The following is a 16,144-nucleotide window of genomic DNA, read 5'->3' as shown; positions in this document are numbered from 1 at the left end:
GGGGTCACACACCAATGACATGAGGCCATAACGTATCAACAAAGATTTTATTCCAGACACCTGGGTGCAGGTGGGCTGAGTCTGAAAAAGGAGTCAGCAGAGACCAAAGGGAAGTCAGGTTTTTATTAACCTCTGCTGCTGCATGCCACGCTGCTGACGTGAGGGTCCGGTCAGTCCTTGGCTCCTCCCAGCGTCAGGTGGCTAATGGGCATATGCGCTATGCGGTGCTCAAGGCGGCAAGCTTTCTGCAAGGCATCTGCTCAGCACAGTACGTTTTTCTCTGCCCCGTTTTATTCTCTTTAACCCTTTCAAGCCTCTCTTTTCTCTTGTTCCTGAAAGCCAGGCCCAGATCCAACACTCCAGGCAAACTCAGCATCACTGACTTTAATATATATATATTTCAGAGAGGAATGGTGAGGGAGAGAGAGATAGAAACATCAATGATGAGGGAGAATCATGGACGAGCTGCCTCCTGCCTGCCCCACACTGGGGATAGAGCCCACAACCCAGGCATGTGCCCTGAGTTGGAATCAAACCATGACCTGGTTCATAGGTCAATGCTCAGCCACTGAGCCACAAGCCTCACTGACTTTCTTATGTGAGAGGATCTGTCAGGAACGAATGGGCCTCAGGAACTGGGATAGGGGATGTGCCGAGGTCCTGAGATAGCCTGGTGCTTGGATACCTGGGTCACTTGGTCACACCCTCGCCAGCCACCCCGGCCGCCCCACCTGGTCCGAATGGCTGCACCTGTGACTGATGTCCTGTAATGACCCCAAGAGATGGATCTTCCTGACACCACCCCCATCACTGGGACGGACAGCTCGGCTTCCACCCCAGTGACCAGCAGCAGGTGGTCTGTGCGATTTGCCAGAAACCTGGGCATACAGGTGGGAGTAGACTCGACAGGCAAACACCCACCGGCCTCAACACTCTCTGGTTTCACCAAAGGCCATGATGTGGTGAGCCGCCCAGAGATTAACTCCCATGCTGTGGGGTCAGGGCCCTCAGAGTAGTAGAGGGGTGCACACTGTCTCAGCCAGAGGGGCATTTTCAGGGTCCAGTGACCACTGTGAACTCTGTCCTCGCACCTCTGTCCGTTAGAGTGCTTCTTAGGCAACCATAAGCAGTGCCCACAGCTCGCACAGCTGGGCACCGCAAGCTGGACAGGAGCATGAGGCTGCCTGGGCACCGCAGGGAGGAAGCCGGGTGGAGGGAGCTGAGTTTACCATCAGTTTGCCCTGGGGAGGGACCAGAGGACACGTCCTTCCCCACGGCTGTGGCTCATGACGTTTTGCACAGTGGCCATGGGCTCCTCCGGCCCCTTGCCCTGCCCTGTGCGAGGCGGGGTCACTTCCTTCCCCAGAACCCAGAGCCCACAGGCCAGCTGACCACCTCTGCGGGAAGGGCTGCCGAAGGACCATCACTGGCCTTGAGGGCAGGACTCAGGAGGCGTGGTCCCAGCACCATGCAGCAGAGGGACCAGAAACCCGCCCAGCACCGGCCCTGCACCCCAGGCGGAGCCTTCGAGCCCCTCGTGAGGCTCCTGTGCACCCCTCGACCAGGACCTGGGACCTGGGTGTGAGAAATTGAAGCACCCATCTTATATAAAAACTGCTGTCTGAAATTTTAACCCTACTCTTCTGGCTTCTGTCTTAAATAATAAGGAAAATAAGACTACTCCCCTTCCAGAGAGGCTGTAAACCATGCCCCAGACAGAGCTGTCAGTGCTGGCACCAGGCCAGGCCATGAGAGATGGTCTCAGGGCCCCTTCCCAGCACACAGAGCTTCTTTCTCAGAAGGCCCGGAAGACTCATTCCAAATTTGGGAGACAAAGGACTGGAAAAAGTATAAATAGAGGAGTTTCCTCCATGTTGGGGGCCCAGAATTTGAAAGACACATTTTTCTCTGGGCCTGCGCAGAATTTAATAATAAAATGTAACGCCCTTTCTCTAAGCGTGGCTTGGTTTTTCTCCGGTCTTCTGCAACAAAATCACAAACCGTGAGAGATGGCGAGAGGACTGGACAGCAGGACGGGCAGAGGGGCCCAGAGGGCTGTTGGCTGACACACAACAGGATGGGTGCTCCGGGGCACCTGGGCACCGGGCCTGCAGATGCTCTGCCAGCCTGAAGGGCTCAAGTCCTGCCCACGGATAGACTCTTGAAAGAAGCAGTGCCTGGCCACTCCCCATGGCCTTGCTGGCCCCCAGAACTTCAGGGGTGGCGGCTCTGGTGCCTCCCAGCACCCCAAGCCAAGGCCAGACCTCAGACTTGCAGGACGACTGAGCTGCGTGCAGCACAAGACATAGACACTGAGGATCCAAGTCCCTTGTGGTGGGTCCGCGCCCTCAGAGCTGTGGAGGGCTGCACGCAGTCCCAGCCAGAGGGGCATTTTCGGGCACCAGTGCCCACTGTGAACTCTGAGCCTGGAGTGCCACTTCCCTCTGACCATGGTCAGCACCATCCTTTGGTCAATGATCAGGCCACAGACGGAGCCAGAGAGGGAAGGAGGGCACAGGCAGGGCCCTGAGATCGGCTGGCTCCTGGGAGCCGCCTCGGTGGGTGGACAGGGCGAGTCTGGGCTGAGCTGCAGACTGACCGGACGGCCTGTGTCCACACCCTCACTGGCCGGGGAGGGGGAGGTGTCAACAAGGCTGGGGAAGCCAGGGGCCTCGGGGAGAGCCTGGCCCCATGGGGCGCAGAGCCGTGACAGCGGGTTCTCACTCTGTCCCCTGGGCCCTGGATGCCCGCCTCACCCCGACCCACACACCCACGTGAGGGGCCCTCTGCTGTGTCTGGACTCCCCCTGGCCCCCTGACAGAGAAACCACCCAGAAAAAAGGGAACTTCAGGAAGCGAGCCCTGCACCAGTTTCAATCCCGTTCTTAGTCTTCGCAGGGCGGGGGGTGGGGCGGGGAGTTCACGTCTCAGGGGCCCCGCTACCAACTCCTAGGACGTGGGGCTGTGGGCACAGCCACAGCCACAGGAGCCACATGCACAGGGAGCAAGAGCAGTCAGGCCGGGGGCACTGCCTCCCCAGACCCCGCCCATGGTGAGGGGGGTACCCACAGAGCAGGGCCGAGGAGGGACAGGGGAACTGGCCCCAGGAGCTGAGGGGAGACCAGGCCCTCGCGGACCCACAGAGTGACGGGAGCCGCTGGGCCAGAGCCTGAGAGAAACATAGCGAGCGGGAGGGAAGGAGCCCAGGGCTGCCCGGGCCGGAGGGCAGGGCTCGGGCAGCCACGGCAGGACCATGCCTGGATGCACAGAAGTCTGAGCTGGGGACACAGGGAGGTGGCTGGCATCGTGCAGCGGAGGAAGAGGACCCCCAGGTGGCGTGAGGGGCCTGTTGGGGCCAATGGCTGAGTCAGAGGCGAAGGCCATGGGGCCCGGGGCAGAGGACAGCCAGTGGCGGGGCCCAGCGGGAGGTGGATGTGGGCTCGGTGCCCAGAGCACAGGCAGCACAGGCTCAGTGGACAGCTCCCTGGGTGTGGGCAGGTGACAGGGTCCAGGGCTCAGGGCCAGCGGGGGCCGGGCACAGGGCAGCTGACCAGCAACTGGAAAGAGCAAAGGTCCAGAGGGGCTGCCAGTGGGGAGAGGGAAGAGGGGTCTCCTCAGGGGAGGCTGGGCGGGCAGCGGCTGGAGGGCAGAGGGCAGGAGGCGGGAGGCTCCAGGGAGCAAAGCCCAGAGCCTGAGGGAAGGAATGAGACCAGGAGTGGAGCTACTGGGCTGAGGGCTCTGGGCTTGGCCAGAGGCCCAGCAGCTGTGGGCAGACATGGAGCACAGGTGGAGCTCATTGACCTGTAGGGCGGGGATCTTAGGGAAGAAGGGGCAGGGGCTACTGCAGGCCAGGAACTTTATGGACAACAACTGTAGGTGAGCAGGGGGCAGGCGGGAGGGCAGGGGAGCAAGGAATTGCCCAGGAACTGGGTGGGAGCTGGCTGAGCTATGCAGGTGAGCAGGGGGGCAGGCAGGAAGGCAGGGAACTGGGTGGGGGCTGGCAGAGCTATGCAGGTGAGCAGGGGGCAGGCGGGAGGGCAGAAGCTGCCCGGGAGATGGGTGGGGGCTGGCAGAGCTATGCAGGTGAGCAGGGGGCAGGTGGAAGGGCAGGGAGCTGGGTGGGGGCTGGCAGAGGTATGCAGGTGAGCAGGGGTCAGGCAGGAGGGCAGGGAGCTGGGTGGGGGCTGGCAGAGGTATGCAGGTGAGCAGGGGGCAGGCAGGAGGGCAGGGAGCTGGGTGGGGGCTGGCAGAGCTATGCAGGTGAGCAGGAGGCAGGCAGGAGGGCAGGGAGCTGGGTGGGGGCTGGCAGAGCTATGCAGGTGAGCAGGGGGCAGGTGGAAGGGCAGAAGCTGCCCGGGAGCTGGGTGGGGGCTGGCAGAGCTATGCAGGTGAGCAGGGGGCAGGTGGAAGGGCAGAAGCTGCCCGGGAGCTGGGTGGGGGCTGGCAGAGCTATGCAGGTGAGCAGGGAGCAGGCGGGAGGGCAGAAGCTGCCCGGGAGATGGGTGGGGGCTGGCAGAGCTATGCAGGTGAGCAGGGGGGCAGGCAGGAGGGCAGGGAGCTGGGTGGGGGCTAGCAGAGCTATGCAGGTGAGCAGGGGGCAGGCAGGAGGGCAGGGAGCTGGGTGGGAGCTGGCAGAGCTATGCAGGTGAGCAGGGGGCAGGCAGGAGGGCAGGGAGCTGGGTGGGGGCTGGCAGAGCTATGCAGGTGAGCAGGGGGCAGGCAGGAGGGCAGGGAGCTGGGTGGGGGCTGGCAGAGCTATGCAGGTGAGCAGGGGGCAGGTGGAAGGGCAGGGAGCTGGGTGGGGGCTGGCAGAGCTATGCAGGTGAGCAGGGGTCAGGCAGGAGGGCAGGGAGCTGGGTGGGAGCTGGCAGAGCTATGCAGGTGAGCAGGGGGCAGGCAGGAGGGCAGGGAGCTGGGTGGGGGCTGGCAGAGCTATGCAGGTGAGCAGGGGGCAGGCAGGAGGGCAGGGAGCTGGGTGGGGGCTGGCAGAGCTATGCAGGTGAGCAGGGGGCAGGCAGGAGGTCAGGGAGCTGGGTGGGGGCTGGCAGAGCTATGCAGGTGAGCAGGGGGCAGGCGGGAGGGCAGAAGCTGCCCGGGAGATGGGTGGGGGCTGGCAGAGCTATGCAGGTGAGCAGGGGGCAGGCAGGAGGTCAGGGAGCTGGGTGGGGGCTGGCAGAGCTATGCAGGTGAGCAGGGGGCAGGCAGGAGGGCAGGGAGCTGGGTGGGGGCTGGCAGAGCTATGCAGGTGAGCAGGGGGCAGGTGGAAGGGTAGAAGCTGCCCGGGAGATGGGTGGGGGCTGGCAGAGCTATGCAGGTGAGCAGGGGGCAGGTGGAAGGGCAGAAGCTGCCCAGGAACTGGGTGGGAGCTGGCAGAGCTATGCAGGTGAGCAGGGGGCAGGCAGGAGGGCAGGGAGCTGGGTGGGGGCTGGCAGAGCTATGCAGGTGAGCAGGGGGCAGGCAGGAGGGCAAGGAGCTGGGTGGGGGCTGGCAGAGCTATGCAGGTCAGCAGGGGGCAGGCAGGAGGGCAGGGAGCTGGGTGGGGGCTGGCAGAGCTATGCAGGTGAGCAGGGGGCAGGCAGGATGGGCAGGGAGCTGGGTGGGGGCTGGCAGAGCTATGCAGGTGAGCAGGGGGCAGGCAGGAGGGCAAGGAGCTGGGTGGGGGCTGGCAGAGCTATGCAGGTCAGCAGGGGGCAGGCAGGAGGGCAGGGAGCTGGGTGGGGGCTGGCAGAGCTATGCAGGTGAGCAGGGGCCACGCAGGATGGGCAGGGAGCTGGGTGGGGGCTGGCAGAGCTATGCAGGTGAGCAGGGGGCAGGCAGGATGGGCAGGGAGCTGGGTGGGGGCTGGCAGAGCTATGCAGGTGAGCAGGGGGCAGGTGGAAGGGCAGAAGCTGCCTGGGAGATGGGTGGGGGCTGGCAGAGCTATGCAGGTGAGCAGGGGGCAGGTGGAAGGGCAGAAGCTGCCCAGGAACTGGGTGGGAGCTGGCAGAGCTATGCAGGTGAGCAGGGGGCAGGTGGGAGGGAAGGGAGCTGGGTGGGGGCTGGCAGAGCTATGCAGGTGAGCAGGGGGCAGGTGGGGGCAGGGAGCTGGGTTGGGGCTGGCAGAGCTATGCAGGTGAGCAGGGGGCAGGCAGGCGGTCAGGGAGCTGGGTGGGGCTGGCAGAGCTATGCAGGTGAGCATGGGGCGGGTGGAGGGCAGGGAGCTGCCCAGGAGCCAGGGGACAAAAGGGCAGTGGTGAGCAGGTGGGTAGGGAGGGATCATGGGACAGTAGGCGGAGGGGGCGCTGTTGGCCAGAGTCTCAGTGAAAAGAAGCAGGGTGCAGGTCAGGGGAGGACACAGCAACCCTGGGCTGAATCCAAGGCCTGAGTGCAGGAAGCCGAGCTCCTGGCCGGGTTCAGGGCTGAGCCCCAGGGCAGGGGGCTGGGCCAGAGCCGGCAGAAATGGGATTCAGATGGGCAAAGGCAGAGACTGGAGGACAGAGGCCTGAGCTCCTCTGAATGTCCAGGAAGAGGCTTGGAGGGGAGTGGGGGGCAGGGAAGGTTTGTGGGGAGCAGCTGGAGGGGTGAGCCTGCAGGGCACTGAGACGGAGGGCGCCGCTAGGCGGGGAGCACCGAGCAGCAGGCAGAGTTTGTCCAGCTGAGCTGGGAGGGAGCTCGGGGATAAGGCAGGGCCTGAGCTAAAAGGTGCCCAGGATGAGGTGGGGGTTGAGCAGGGAGCGGGGAGGAACAACGGAGCAGCGCCCTGGGGCTGAGCTGAGGGGGCCACACAGGGGTCCGGGGCACTGACACCATGCAGAAGGCTGCCAAGGCCTGTGCCAGGCTCCAAGCCATGCTGAGGGAGCCGGACTGAGGAAGGACCTGGCAGGAGGGCTCTGGGCTAGGCAGGAGCTGGGGCAGTGAGGGGGCAGCGCTGGGGGGGAGGGGAGGGGGGAGAAGGGGCAAGCGTTAGAGACTGCTGGGTGCAGAGGTGCAGCCTGGGCTGGGGGGTTCATGGAGGAGGGGAGAAGCCTCCCACAGAGGGCTCCAGGCAGGGGTGGGGACCAGGCAGTGCCTAGGCTGCAGCGCTGACCCAGAAGGTCAGAGGGCTGTGGGCTGCGGACAGAGGCCCACCCACCTGAGGAAGGGCCTCCTCGCCCAGGGCAGGGCCAGGCAGGGCGACAGGACAGTGGGCTCAGGGGCCCAGGAAGCCAGGCAGAGCAAGAGCCACCAGTTAGGGCTCCAAGGCTCTGAGGACCAGAGGCTGGGGGCAGGGACTCCAGCCCAGGCAGCGCTGGCTGAGCTGCTAAGCCTGGCGCCAGTGGCTGCGGAGGCGGGAGGCCCTGGGTGGCAGAGCCACACGGGGCAGCCGGTCTGCAGGCTCTGGGAGCCCATGGGCCACGGGAACGGTGCTCAGCGCTGTTACGGGCCTGGGCCCCTGATGCCCTGCCCAGTCTTCCATAGGGTGAGACCTGGCAGTCACGTGGCCCCTCTCTTACAGCCCGCACCACGGCCCCGTCGGTCTTCCCGCTGTCCAACAAATGTGGCACCACGTCCGGCTCCACGGTGTCCCTGGGCTGCCTGGTCTCTGGCTATTTCCCGGAACCCGTGACTGTGACCTGGAACTCGGGCTCCCTGACCAGCGGGGTGCACACCTTCCCACCCGTCCTCCTCTCGGGCCTCTACTCTCGGAGCAGCATGGTGACGGTGCCCGCCAGCTCGTCCGGCCAGACCTTCATCTGCAACGTAGCCCACCCGGCCAGCAGCACCAAGGTGGACAAGATCGGTGAGCACATGCCACGGAGAGACATCTGCTAGGAGACAAACCACAGAGCAGGGATGGCTGCCCCAGCCCAGGGCAGTGGGAGAAGTGCAGACGATCTCCCCAAGCTGGGGGAGGGGTCCTCTTGGTATCACCACCAGGCCCAGGATGGGCACAGGCTCTGGAGCCACAGAGGCGGGTGCTGGCCACAGACCTGCCAAACTCTGGCCCTGCCCTAAGCCCCTGCCCAGGGCCGTGCCCTGTGGGGCCCCGGTAACCCTCAACCTGCTCTCTCTGCAGTGCCTGTAATTAAAGAATCCGATCCCATCTGCCGGCCTCATACGTGCCCACGTGAGTATCCACCCCAGGAGGAGGCCCATGGGGAGCACCTGCCCAGGGAAGGCCTGCCGAGGGCTGACCCCTGGCCGCTGTCTCCCCGCAGCTTGTGAGAACCCGGGAGGGCCCTCGGTCTTCATCTTCCCCCCGAAACCCAAGGACACCCTCATGATCTCCCGGACGCCCGAGGTCACGTGCATGGTGGTGGACGTGGCCCCGGATGACCTCGAAGTCGAGTTCACCTGGTACGTGGACAATGAACAGAAGAGCAAGGAGACGGTGAAGGCGCAGCAGCAGCTGTTCAACAGCACCTACCGCGTGGTCCATACCCTCCCCATCCTGCACCAGGACTGGCTGAAGGCCAAAGTGTTCAAGTGCAAGGTCAACAACAAGGCCATCCCCTCCCCCATCGAGAAGACCATCTCCAAGGCCACAGGTGGGGAGCAGACAGGTGGGCCCGGGCCCGGGGCTGGGGGGCCAGCCCTCCACCTGGGAGTGACCGTCTGTGCTGACCTCATCCCACAGGGCAAGTCCGGGTGCCGCAGGTGTACGTCCTGGGCCCACAGTCGGACGAGTTGGCCAGGGACAAGGTCAGCGTGACCTGCCTGGTCAAAGACTTCTTCCCGCCGGACATCAGCGTGGAGTGGCAGAGCAACGGGCAGCCGGAGCCCGAGACCAAGTACTCCTCGACCCCGCCCCAGAAGGACCAGGAGGGCTCCTTCTTCCTGTACAGCAAGCTCACCGTGGACAAGGCCCGGTGGCAGCGGGGGGACCCCTTCACGTGCGAGGTGATGCACGAGGCCCTGCACAACCACTACGCCCAGAAGACCGTCTCCCGGAACCCGGGTAAATGAGCAGCGCCCGGCGCCCGGCGACCCCCCATGTACATACCCTCGGGCACCCAGCATTCAATAAAGCACCCAGCGCGGCCCTGGGACCCTGCGACCCTGTCGTGGTTCTTTCCGGGGCGGAGGTCAGGCCGGCTCAGAGGCTGGTCAGCACCGTTAGGACGGGAACCAGAGCTGGTGGGTCTGCAGGCGCCAGGGCGGGACTGCTTCCCCACGACTGGCAAGGGCTCGGTCAGGAGATGTGGACAGGGGGCAGGAGATGCCACTCAGAGACAGGAGGGCCCAGGAGGGTGCCCTCCTCTGAGCAAGCCCTGCTGTGGGTAGTGCCTGGTCTCCAGGTGCCTTGTCCACTGGTCTCCAGGGCTCCTGGACACGGATCTGGACCCGCACAGGTGCACCTGGTCCATGGTGTGGGACAGGCCCTCCGTGTCCTTGAGGCCAAGCCCCCTACCCTCCCTCGGGCGAGGGGCCTCTGTGGGCCATTCCCACCTGGGGCCAGGCCTGTCTGCTCATGAGGACACGCACCTGATTGCCCAAAGAGGCAGAGGCGGGCAGCCCTGGGGTTCTGGGGAGGGACTGCCAGAGGCCACAGGGGCACTGAGCCCGACCGTGGAAAACAATGCGCTCCACAGACCGGCACCAGCTCACGTGGCCACCTTCACACACACACACACACACACACACACACACACACACACACACACACACACACACATGCATGAACACACATGCACATTCATGCACATGCACACAGAGACAGGCCTTGCACTGCGGGGCCTCCCATGAGGCATCCTGCGCAGGCCCAGACCAGGGAAGAGATCGGGTCCTGGGAACCCCCACCACCGACACCAGCTTGACCCCACTCTCCCCAATGCCCCAGGGGCAACTCAGCAGCTCATTCACACACTGACCAGCCCAGATGCCCCTCCCCCTTCCCAGGCACCACACCTCCCCACGCACCCACTAGCCTTGGACCCACCCACTTGTCCTGCACTCCCAACTCGGACCTGGCTCTGGCCCACCCCCAGGCAGGGCCCTCCTGCCCTCTGACCCCGGGGGGAGCAGGCAGAGGGGCTGGTGGACGACAGAGCAGGTTGAACTGTGGGTCAAACAACCTTGTCCCCCAGGGCCCAGTGCAGGTGGCAGAGAGGGGACAGCCAGGATCAGGCTGAGAGCTGGGCCTGAGAGGGAGGATGGGGGAGCTGGGCACCATGGGCCCTCCTCGGCAGGGGATCCCCATCACAGGGTGCCCCCCACCAGCCCCCACGGCCCCGCACTGACCCCCCTCCCTGTGCAGAGCTGCTCCTGGACGAGAGCTGTGCCGAGGCCCAGGACGGGGAGCTGGACGGGCTGTGGACCACCATCTCCATCTTCATCACCCTCTTCCTGCTCAGCGTGTGCTACAGCGCCACTGTCACGCTCTTCAAGGTGGGCTGCCCACGCGCCCCACGTGCCCCACGTGCCCACACCATCCCCACGCCATCCCCAAACTGTCCCCACACGCCCCACACTATCCCCACGTGCCCCACGCTGTCCCCACGCCATCCCCACACCATCCCCACGCCATCCCCACACCATCCCACGTGCCCCACGTGCCCACACCATCCCCACACCATCCCCACGCCATCCCCACACCATCCCCACGCCATCCCCACATGCCCCACACCATCCCCACGTGCCCCATGTGCCCACACCATCCCACGTGCCCCATGTCAACCCCACGCCATCCCCACGCTGTCCCCACACCATCCCCATGCCATTCTCACGTGCCCCACACCATCCCCACGCCATCCCCACGCCATCCCCACGCCAACCCCATGCCGTCCCCACGCCATCCCCACGCCAACCCCATGCCGTCCCCATGCCATCCCCACGCCATCCCCTCGCCAACCCCATGCCGTCCCCATGCCATCCCCACGCCATCCCCACGCCAACCCCATGCCGTCCCCACGCCATCCCCACGCCGTCCCCACGCCATCCCCACACCATCCCCACGCCATCCCCACACCATCCCACGTGCCCCACGTGCCCACACCATCCCCACACCATCCCCACGCCATCCCCATACCATCCCCACGCCATCCCCACACCATCCCCACGCCATCCCCACATGCCCCACACCATCCCCACGTGCCCCATGTGCCCACACCATCCCACGTGCCTCATGTCAACCCCACGCCATCCCCACGCTGTCCCCACACCATCCCCATGCCATTCTCACGTGCCCCACACCATCCCCACGCCATCCCCACGCCATCCCCACGCCAACCCCATGCCGTCCCCACGCCATCCCCACGCCAACCCCATGCCGTCCCCACACCATCCCCACGCCATCCCCACGCCAACCCCATGCCGTCCCCATGCCATCCCCACGCCATCCCCACGCCAACCCCATGCCGTCCCCACGCCATCCCCACGCCGTCCCCACGCCATGCCCATGCCATACTGGTCCCCACATCGTCCCCATGCCATCCCCACGCCATCTCCATGTCATCCCCACATCGTCCCCATGCCATCCCCACGCCATCTCCACGCCATCCCCACATCGTCCCCATGCCATCCCCACGCCATCTCCATGTCATCCCCACATCGTCCCCATGCCATCCCCACGCCATCTCCACGCCATCACCACATCGTCCCCATGCCATCCCCACGCCGTCCCCACGCCATCCCCATGCCATCCCCATGCCATCCCCACGCCGTCCCCACGCCATCCCCACATCGTCCCCATGCCATCCCCACGCCATCCCCACGCCATCACCACATCGTCCCCATGCCATCCCCATGCCATCCCCACGCCGTCCCCACGCCATCCCCACATCGTCCCCATGCCATCCCCACGCCATCACCACATCGTCCCCATGCCATCCCCATGCCACCCCCACGCCATCACCACGCCATCCCCACGCCATCACCACATCGTCCCCATGCCATCCCCATGCCACCCCCACGCCATCACCACGCCATCCCCACGTCATCACCACATCGTCCCCATGCCATCCCCATGCCGTTTCCATGCCGTCCCCATGCCGTCCCCACGCCATCCCCACGCCATACCGGTCCCCACATCGTCCCCATGCCATCCCCATGCCGTTTCCACGCCATCCCCATGCAGTCCCCACGCCATACCCATGCCGTCCCCACAACATCGCCATGCCATCCCCATGCCGTCGCCATGCCGTGCCCACGCCATCCCCACGTGACCCACATGCCCCACGCACCCCACGCCGTCCCCATGCTGTGCCCACATCATCTCTATGGGTCCCACATTGTCTCCATGTTGTCCATCACTGCCCTTCACTGTGTCCCTCACTGTGTCCCTCACTGTGTCCCTCACTGTCCATAACTGTGTCCCTCACTGTCCCTCACTGTCCCTCACAGTGTCCCTCACTGTCCCCCACTGTCCCTCACTGTGTCCCTCACTGTGTCCCTCACTGTCCCTCACTGTGTCCCTCACTGTCCCTCATTGTCCCTCACTGTCCCTCACTGTGTCCATCACTGTCCCTCACTGTGTCCCTCACTGTCCCTCACTGTGTCCATCACTGTCCCTCACTGTGTCCCTCACTGTGTCCCTCACTGTGTCCCACACTGTGTCCCTCACTGTGTCCCTCACTGTGTCCATCACTGTCCCTCACTGTGTCCCTCACTGTGTCCCACACTGTGTCCCTCACTGTCCCTCACTGTGTCCATCACTGTCCCTCACTGTGTCCCTCACTGTCCCTCACTGTGTCCCTCACAGTGTCCCTCACTGTGTCCCTCACTGTGTCCATCACTGTCCCTCACTGTGTCCCTCACTGTCCCTCACTGTGTCCCACACTGTGTCCCTCACTGTCCCTCACTGTGTCCCTCACTGTCCCTCACTGTGTCCCTCACTGTCCCTCACTGTGTCCCTCACTGTGTCCCTCACAGTGTCCCTCACTGTGTCCCACACTGTGTCCCTCACTGTGTCCCTCACTGTGTCCATCACTGTCCCTCACTGTGTCCCTCACTGTCCCTCACTGTGTCCCTCACAGTGTCCCTCACTGTGTCCCTCACTGTGTCCCTCACTGTGTCCCTCATTGTGTTCCTCACTGTGTCCCTCACTGTGTCCCACACTGTGTCCCTCACTGTCCCTCACTGTGTCCCTCACAGTGTCCCTCACTGTGTCCCTCACTGTCCCTCACTGTGTCCCTCACAGTGTCCCTCACTGTGTCCCTCACTGTGTCCATCACTGTCCCTCACTGTGTCCCTCACTGTGTCCCACACTGTGTCCCTCACTGTGTCCCTCACTGTGTCCCTCACAGTGTCCCTCACTGTGTCCCACACTGTGTCCCTCACTGTGTCCCTCACAGTGTCCCTCACTGTGTCCCACACTGTCCCTCACTGTCCCACACTGTGTCCCTCACTGTGTCCCTCACTGTCCCTCACAGTGTCCCTCACTGTGTCCCTCACAGTGTCCCTCACTGTCCCTCACTGTGTCCATCACTGTGTCCATCACTTTCCCTCATTGTGTCCCTCACTGTCCCTCATTGTGTCCCTCACTGTCCCTCACAGTGTCCCTCACTGTGTCCATCACTGTGTCCATCACTGTCCCTCACAGTGTCCCTCACTGTGTCCCTCACTGTGTCCCTCACTGTGTCCCTCACTGTCCCTCACTGTGTCCCTCACAGTGTCCCTCACTGTGTCCCTCACTGTGTCCCTCACTGTCCCTCACTGTGTCCCTCACAGTGTCCCTCACTGTGTCCCACACTGTGTCCCTCACTGTCCCTCACTGTCCCACACTGTGTCCCTCACTGTGTCCATCACTGTCCCTCACAGTGTCCCTCACAGTGTCCCTCACTGTGTCCCTCACTGTGTCCCTCACTGTGTCCCTCACTGTCCCTCACCTTGTCCCTCACTGTGTCCCTCACTGTGTCCCTCACTGTCCCTCACTGTGTCCCTCACAGTGTCCCTCACAGTGTCCCTCACTGTGTCCCTCACTGTCCCTCACTGTGTCCCTCACAATGTCCCTCACTGTGTCCCTCACTGTGTCCCTCACTGTCCCTCACTGTCCCACACTGTGTCCCTCACTGTGTCCATCACTGTCCCTCACAGTGTCCCTCACAGTGTCCCTCACTGTGTCCCTCACTGTCCCTCACTGTCCCACACTGTGTCCCTCACAGTGTCCCTCACTGTGTCCCTCACTGTGTCCCTCACTGTCCCTCACCTTGTCCCTCACTGTGTCCCTCACTGTGTCCCTCACTGTGTCCCTCACTGTCCCTCACTGTGTCCCACACTGTGTCCCTCACTGTCCCTCACTGTGTCCCACACTGTGTCCCTCACTGTCCCTCACTGTGTCCCTCACTGTCCCTCACTGTCCCTCACCTTGTCCCTCACTGTGTCCCACACTGTGTCCCTCACTGTGTCCCTCACTGTGTCCCTCACCTTGTCCCTCACTGTGTCCCTCACTGTGTCCCTCACTGTGTCCCTCACTGTCCCTCACTGTGTCCCACACTGTGTCCCTCACTGTCCCTCACTGTGTCCCTCACTGTCCCTCACTGTCCCTCACTTTGTCCCTCACTGTGTCCCACACTGTGTCCCTCACTGTGTCCCTCACTGTGTCCCTCACTGTGTCCCTCACCTTGTCCCTCACTGTGTCCCTCACTGTGTCCCTCACTGTGTCCCTCACTGTCCCTCACTGTGTCCCACACTGTGTCCCTCACTGTCCCTCACTGTGTCCCTCACTGTCCCTCACTGTCCCTCACTGTCCCTCACTGTGTCCCTCACTGTCCCTCACTGTCCCTCACTGTGTCCCTCACTGTGTCCCTCACTGTCCCTCACTGTGCCCCTCAGTGCCCCTCAGTGCCCCTCAATGTCCCTCACTGTGTCCCTCGCTGCCCCTCGCTGTCCCTCGCTGTCCCTCACTGTGTCCCTCGCTGTCCCTCACTGTCCCTCACTGTCCCTCACTGCCCCATGCCGCCCCCCCGCTGGCCCCTCCTGGCCCCGGCCCTGCAGAGGCTGACCTGTTCCGATCCCGCAGGTGAAGTGGATCTTCTCCTCGGTGGCCGACCTGAAGAGGACCATCGTCCCCGACTACAGGAACATGATCGGACAAGGGGCCTAGCCTCGCTCCCAGCAAGCGGCTAGCTGCCCGGACCCGCCCGCCGGTCCACCTGCTCCACCTGCTGCAACGCCTGCTCCTCCGCCCTCTGACCTCGCTGGCCTCTGACCTCTCCACCCTGGGACCACAGGCCCCCCTGAGCCAGCACCCCCGCCCTCTGGCCTCACAGCCATCACAGGCTGCGTCCCGCCCGGGACCTGCCCCTTTGTAGAACCAAGTGGACAGCAGGTTCTGCTCCCACCTGAGCTGACAGATGCCCGCCGGCCCCTCCACGCAGCCACCAAAACACCGCCCGGGTCGTGTGGCCACCAAGGCCTCCGGGCGGCGTGTCCCTCCCCAGGACGTCACTGCCTGGGCCGCGTGCGAGTCCGTCCTGAGGGGCGGAGGCCCGGCGCCCAGTGTGTGGGCAGCAGCAGGAGACAGGGCTCCCGGGAGGTGCTAAGTCCCCCCGGGAAGCTCCCGTGGGCCCGGATGGCCACCCGGCCGCCTCCACCGGAGCACACCTCAGAGCCGCCTGGGCCGGGCTGCTGCGGGCCCAGGGGCAGGGCGGTACCACCCAGGGAAAGTGGGTCTTGGCCCACAAGCCCCTGTGGTGGGGCCTGGCGACCAGGTCCCTTTAGCTGGGATCCAGCCTCTGTTGACAGATGGGGACGTGGGTGTGGAGGGGCAGCGCCCAGAGGGCCCAGGTGGGAGCACAGGCCTGAGTCCTGCCCCCTCGCCCTCCCAGGTAGCCCCTGCTTTGAGAGCCCTGGACGGAGAACCCCGATCCCCAGGGAGTGCCCGTCGGCACGTCCGGACAGGAAGGAGGGAGACGCGGACCCCGTGGTACAGGGGACGCACAGAGAGATGATTCTAGGAAACGCCACCTTGTAGCTTGGGCCGCTTTCGTTTTCTGTTTAATTTTCTGGAGCCCGTTCATTGTCTGTACTAGTGTGTGCGGTGTGTGTGGTGCATGTGTTTAATGACAATAAAAGCTCCTTACACATCCATGCCTCACGAATCTCCCTGTGCTAGTGCCTCATGAGTCCACAGCCCTATGGAGGCGTGCGGAGGGGGGGTGGGGGGCACCCACTCCCAGAGCCACAACCTGTCCCCCTCTGCCTTCTCCTGCCCTCCCCACCCCTCACCCCCTTCAGCCGGCATCCAG

The 16,144-nt window shown here is 64.2% G+C and overlaps 1 gene segment (V, D, J or C); it reads left to right on the top strand.

Moving 5' to 3' along the window:
- Positions 1-1,468: 1,468 nt before the first annotated feature.
- Positions 1,469-15,467, top strand: LOC132222652 (immunoglobulin heavy constant gamma 1-like). The segment is given in 8 exon segments: positions 1,469-1,537; positions 2,898-3,051; positions 7,474-7,758; positions 8,035-8,085; positions 8,177-8,506; positions 8,596-8,916; positions 10,216-10,346; positions 14,917-15,467. Coding segments are annotated over 8 exon segments (1,425 nt in total).
- Positions 15,468-16,144: the final 677 nt, after the last annotated feature.

The sequence above is a fragment of the Myotis daubentonii genome, chromosome 20 (genome assembly GCF_963259705.1).
Source record: "Myotis daubentonii chromosome 20, mMyoDau2.1, whole genome shotgun sequence".
Taxonomy (NCBI): Eukaryota; Metazoa; Chordata; class Mammalia; order Chiroptera; family Vespertilionidae; genus Myotis; species Myotis daubentonii.
The sequence above is the reverse complement of the archived record's forward strand: the minus strand, read 5'-3'. Positions and strand labels throughout refer to the sequence as shown.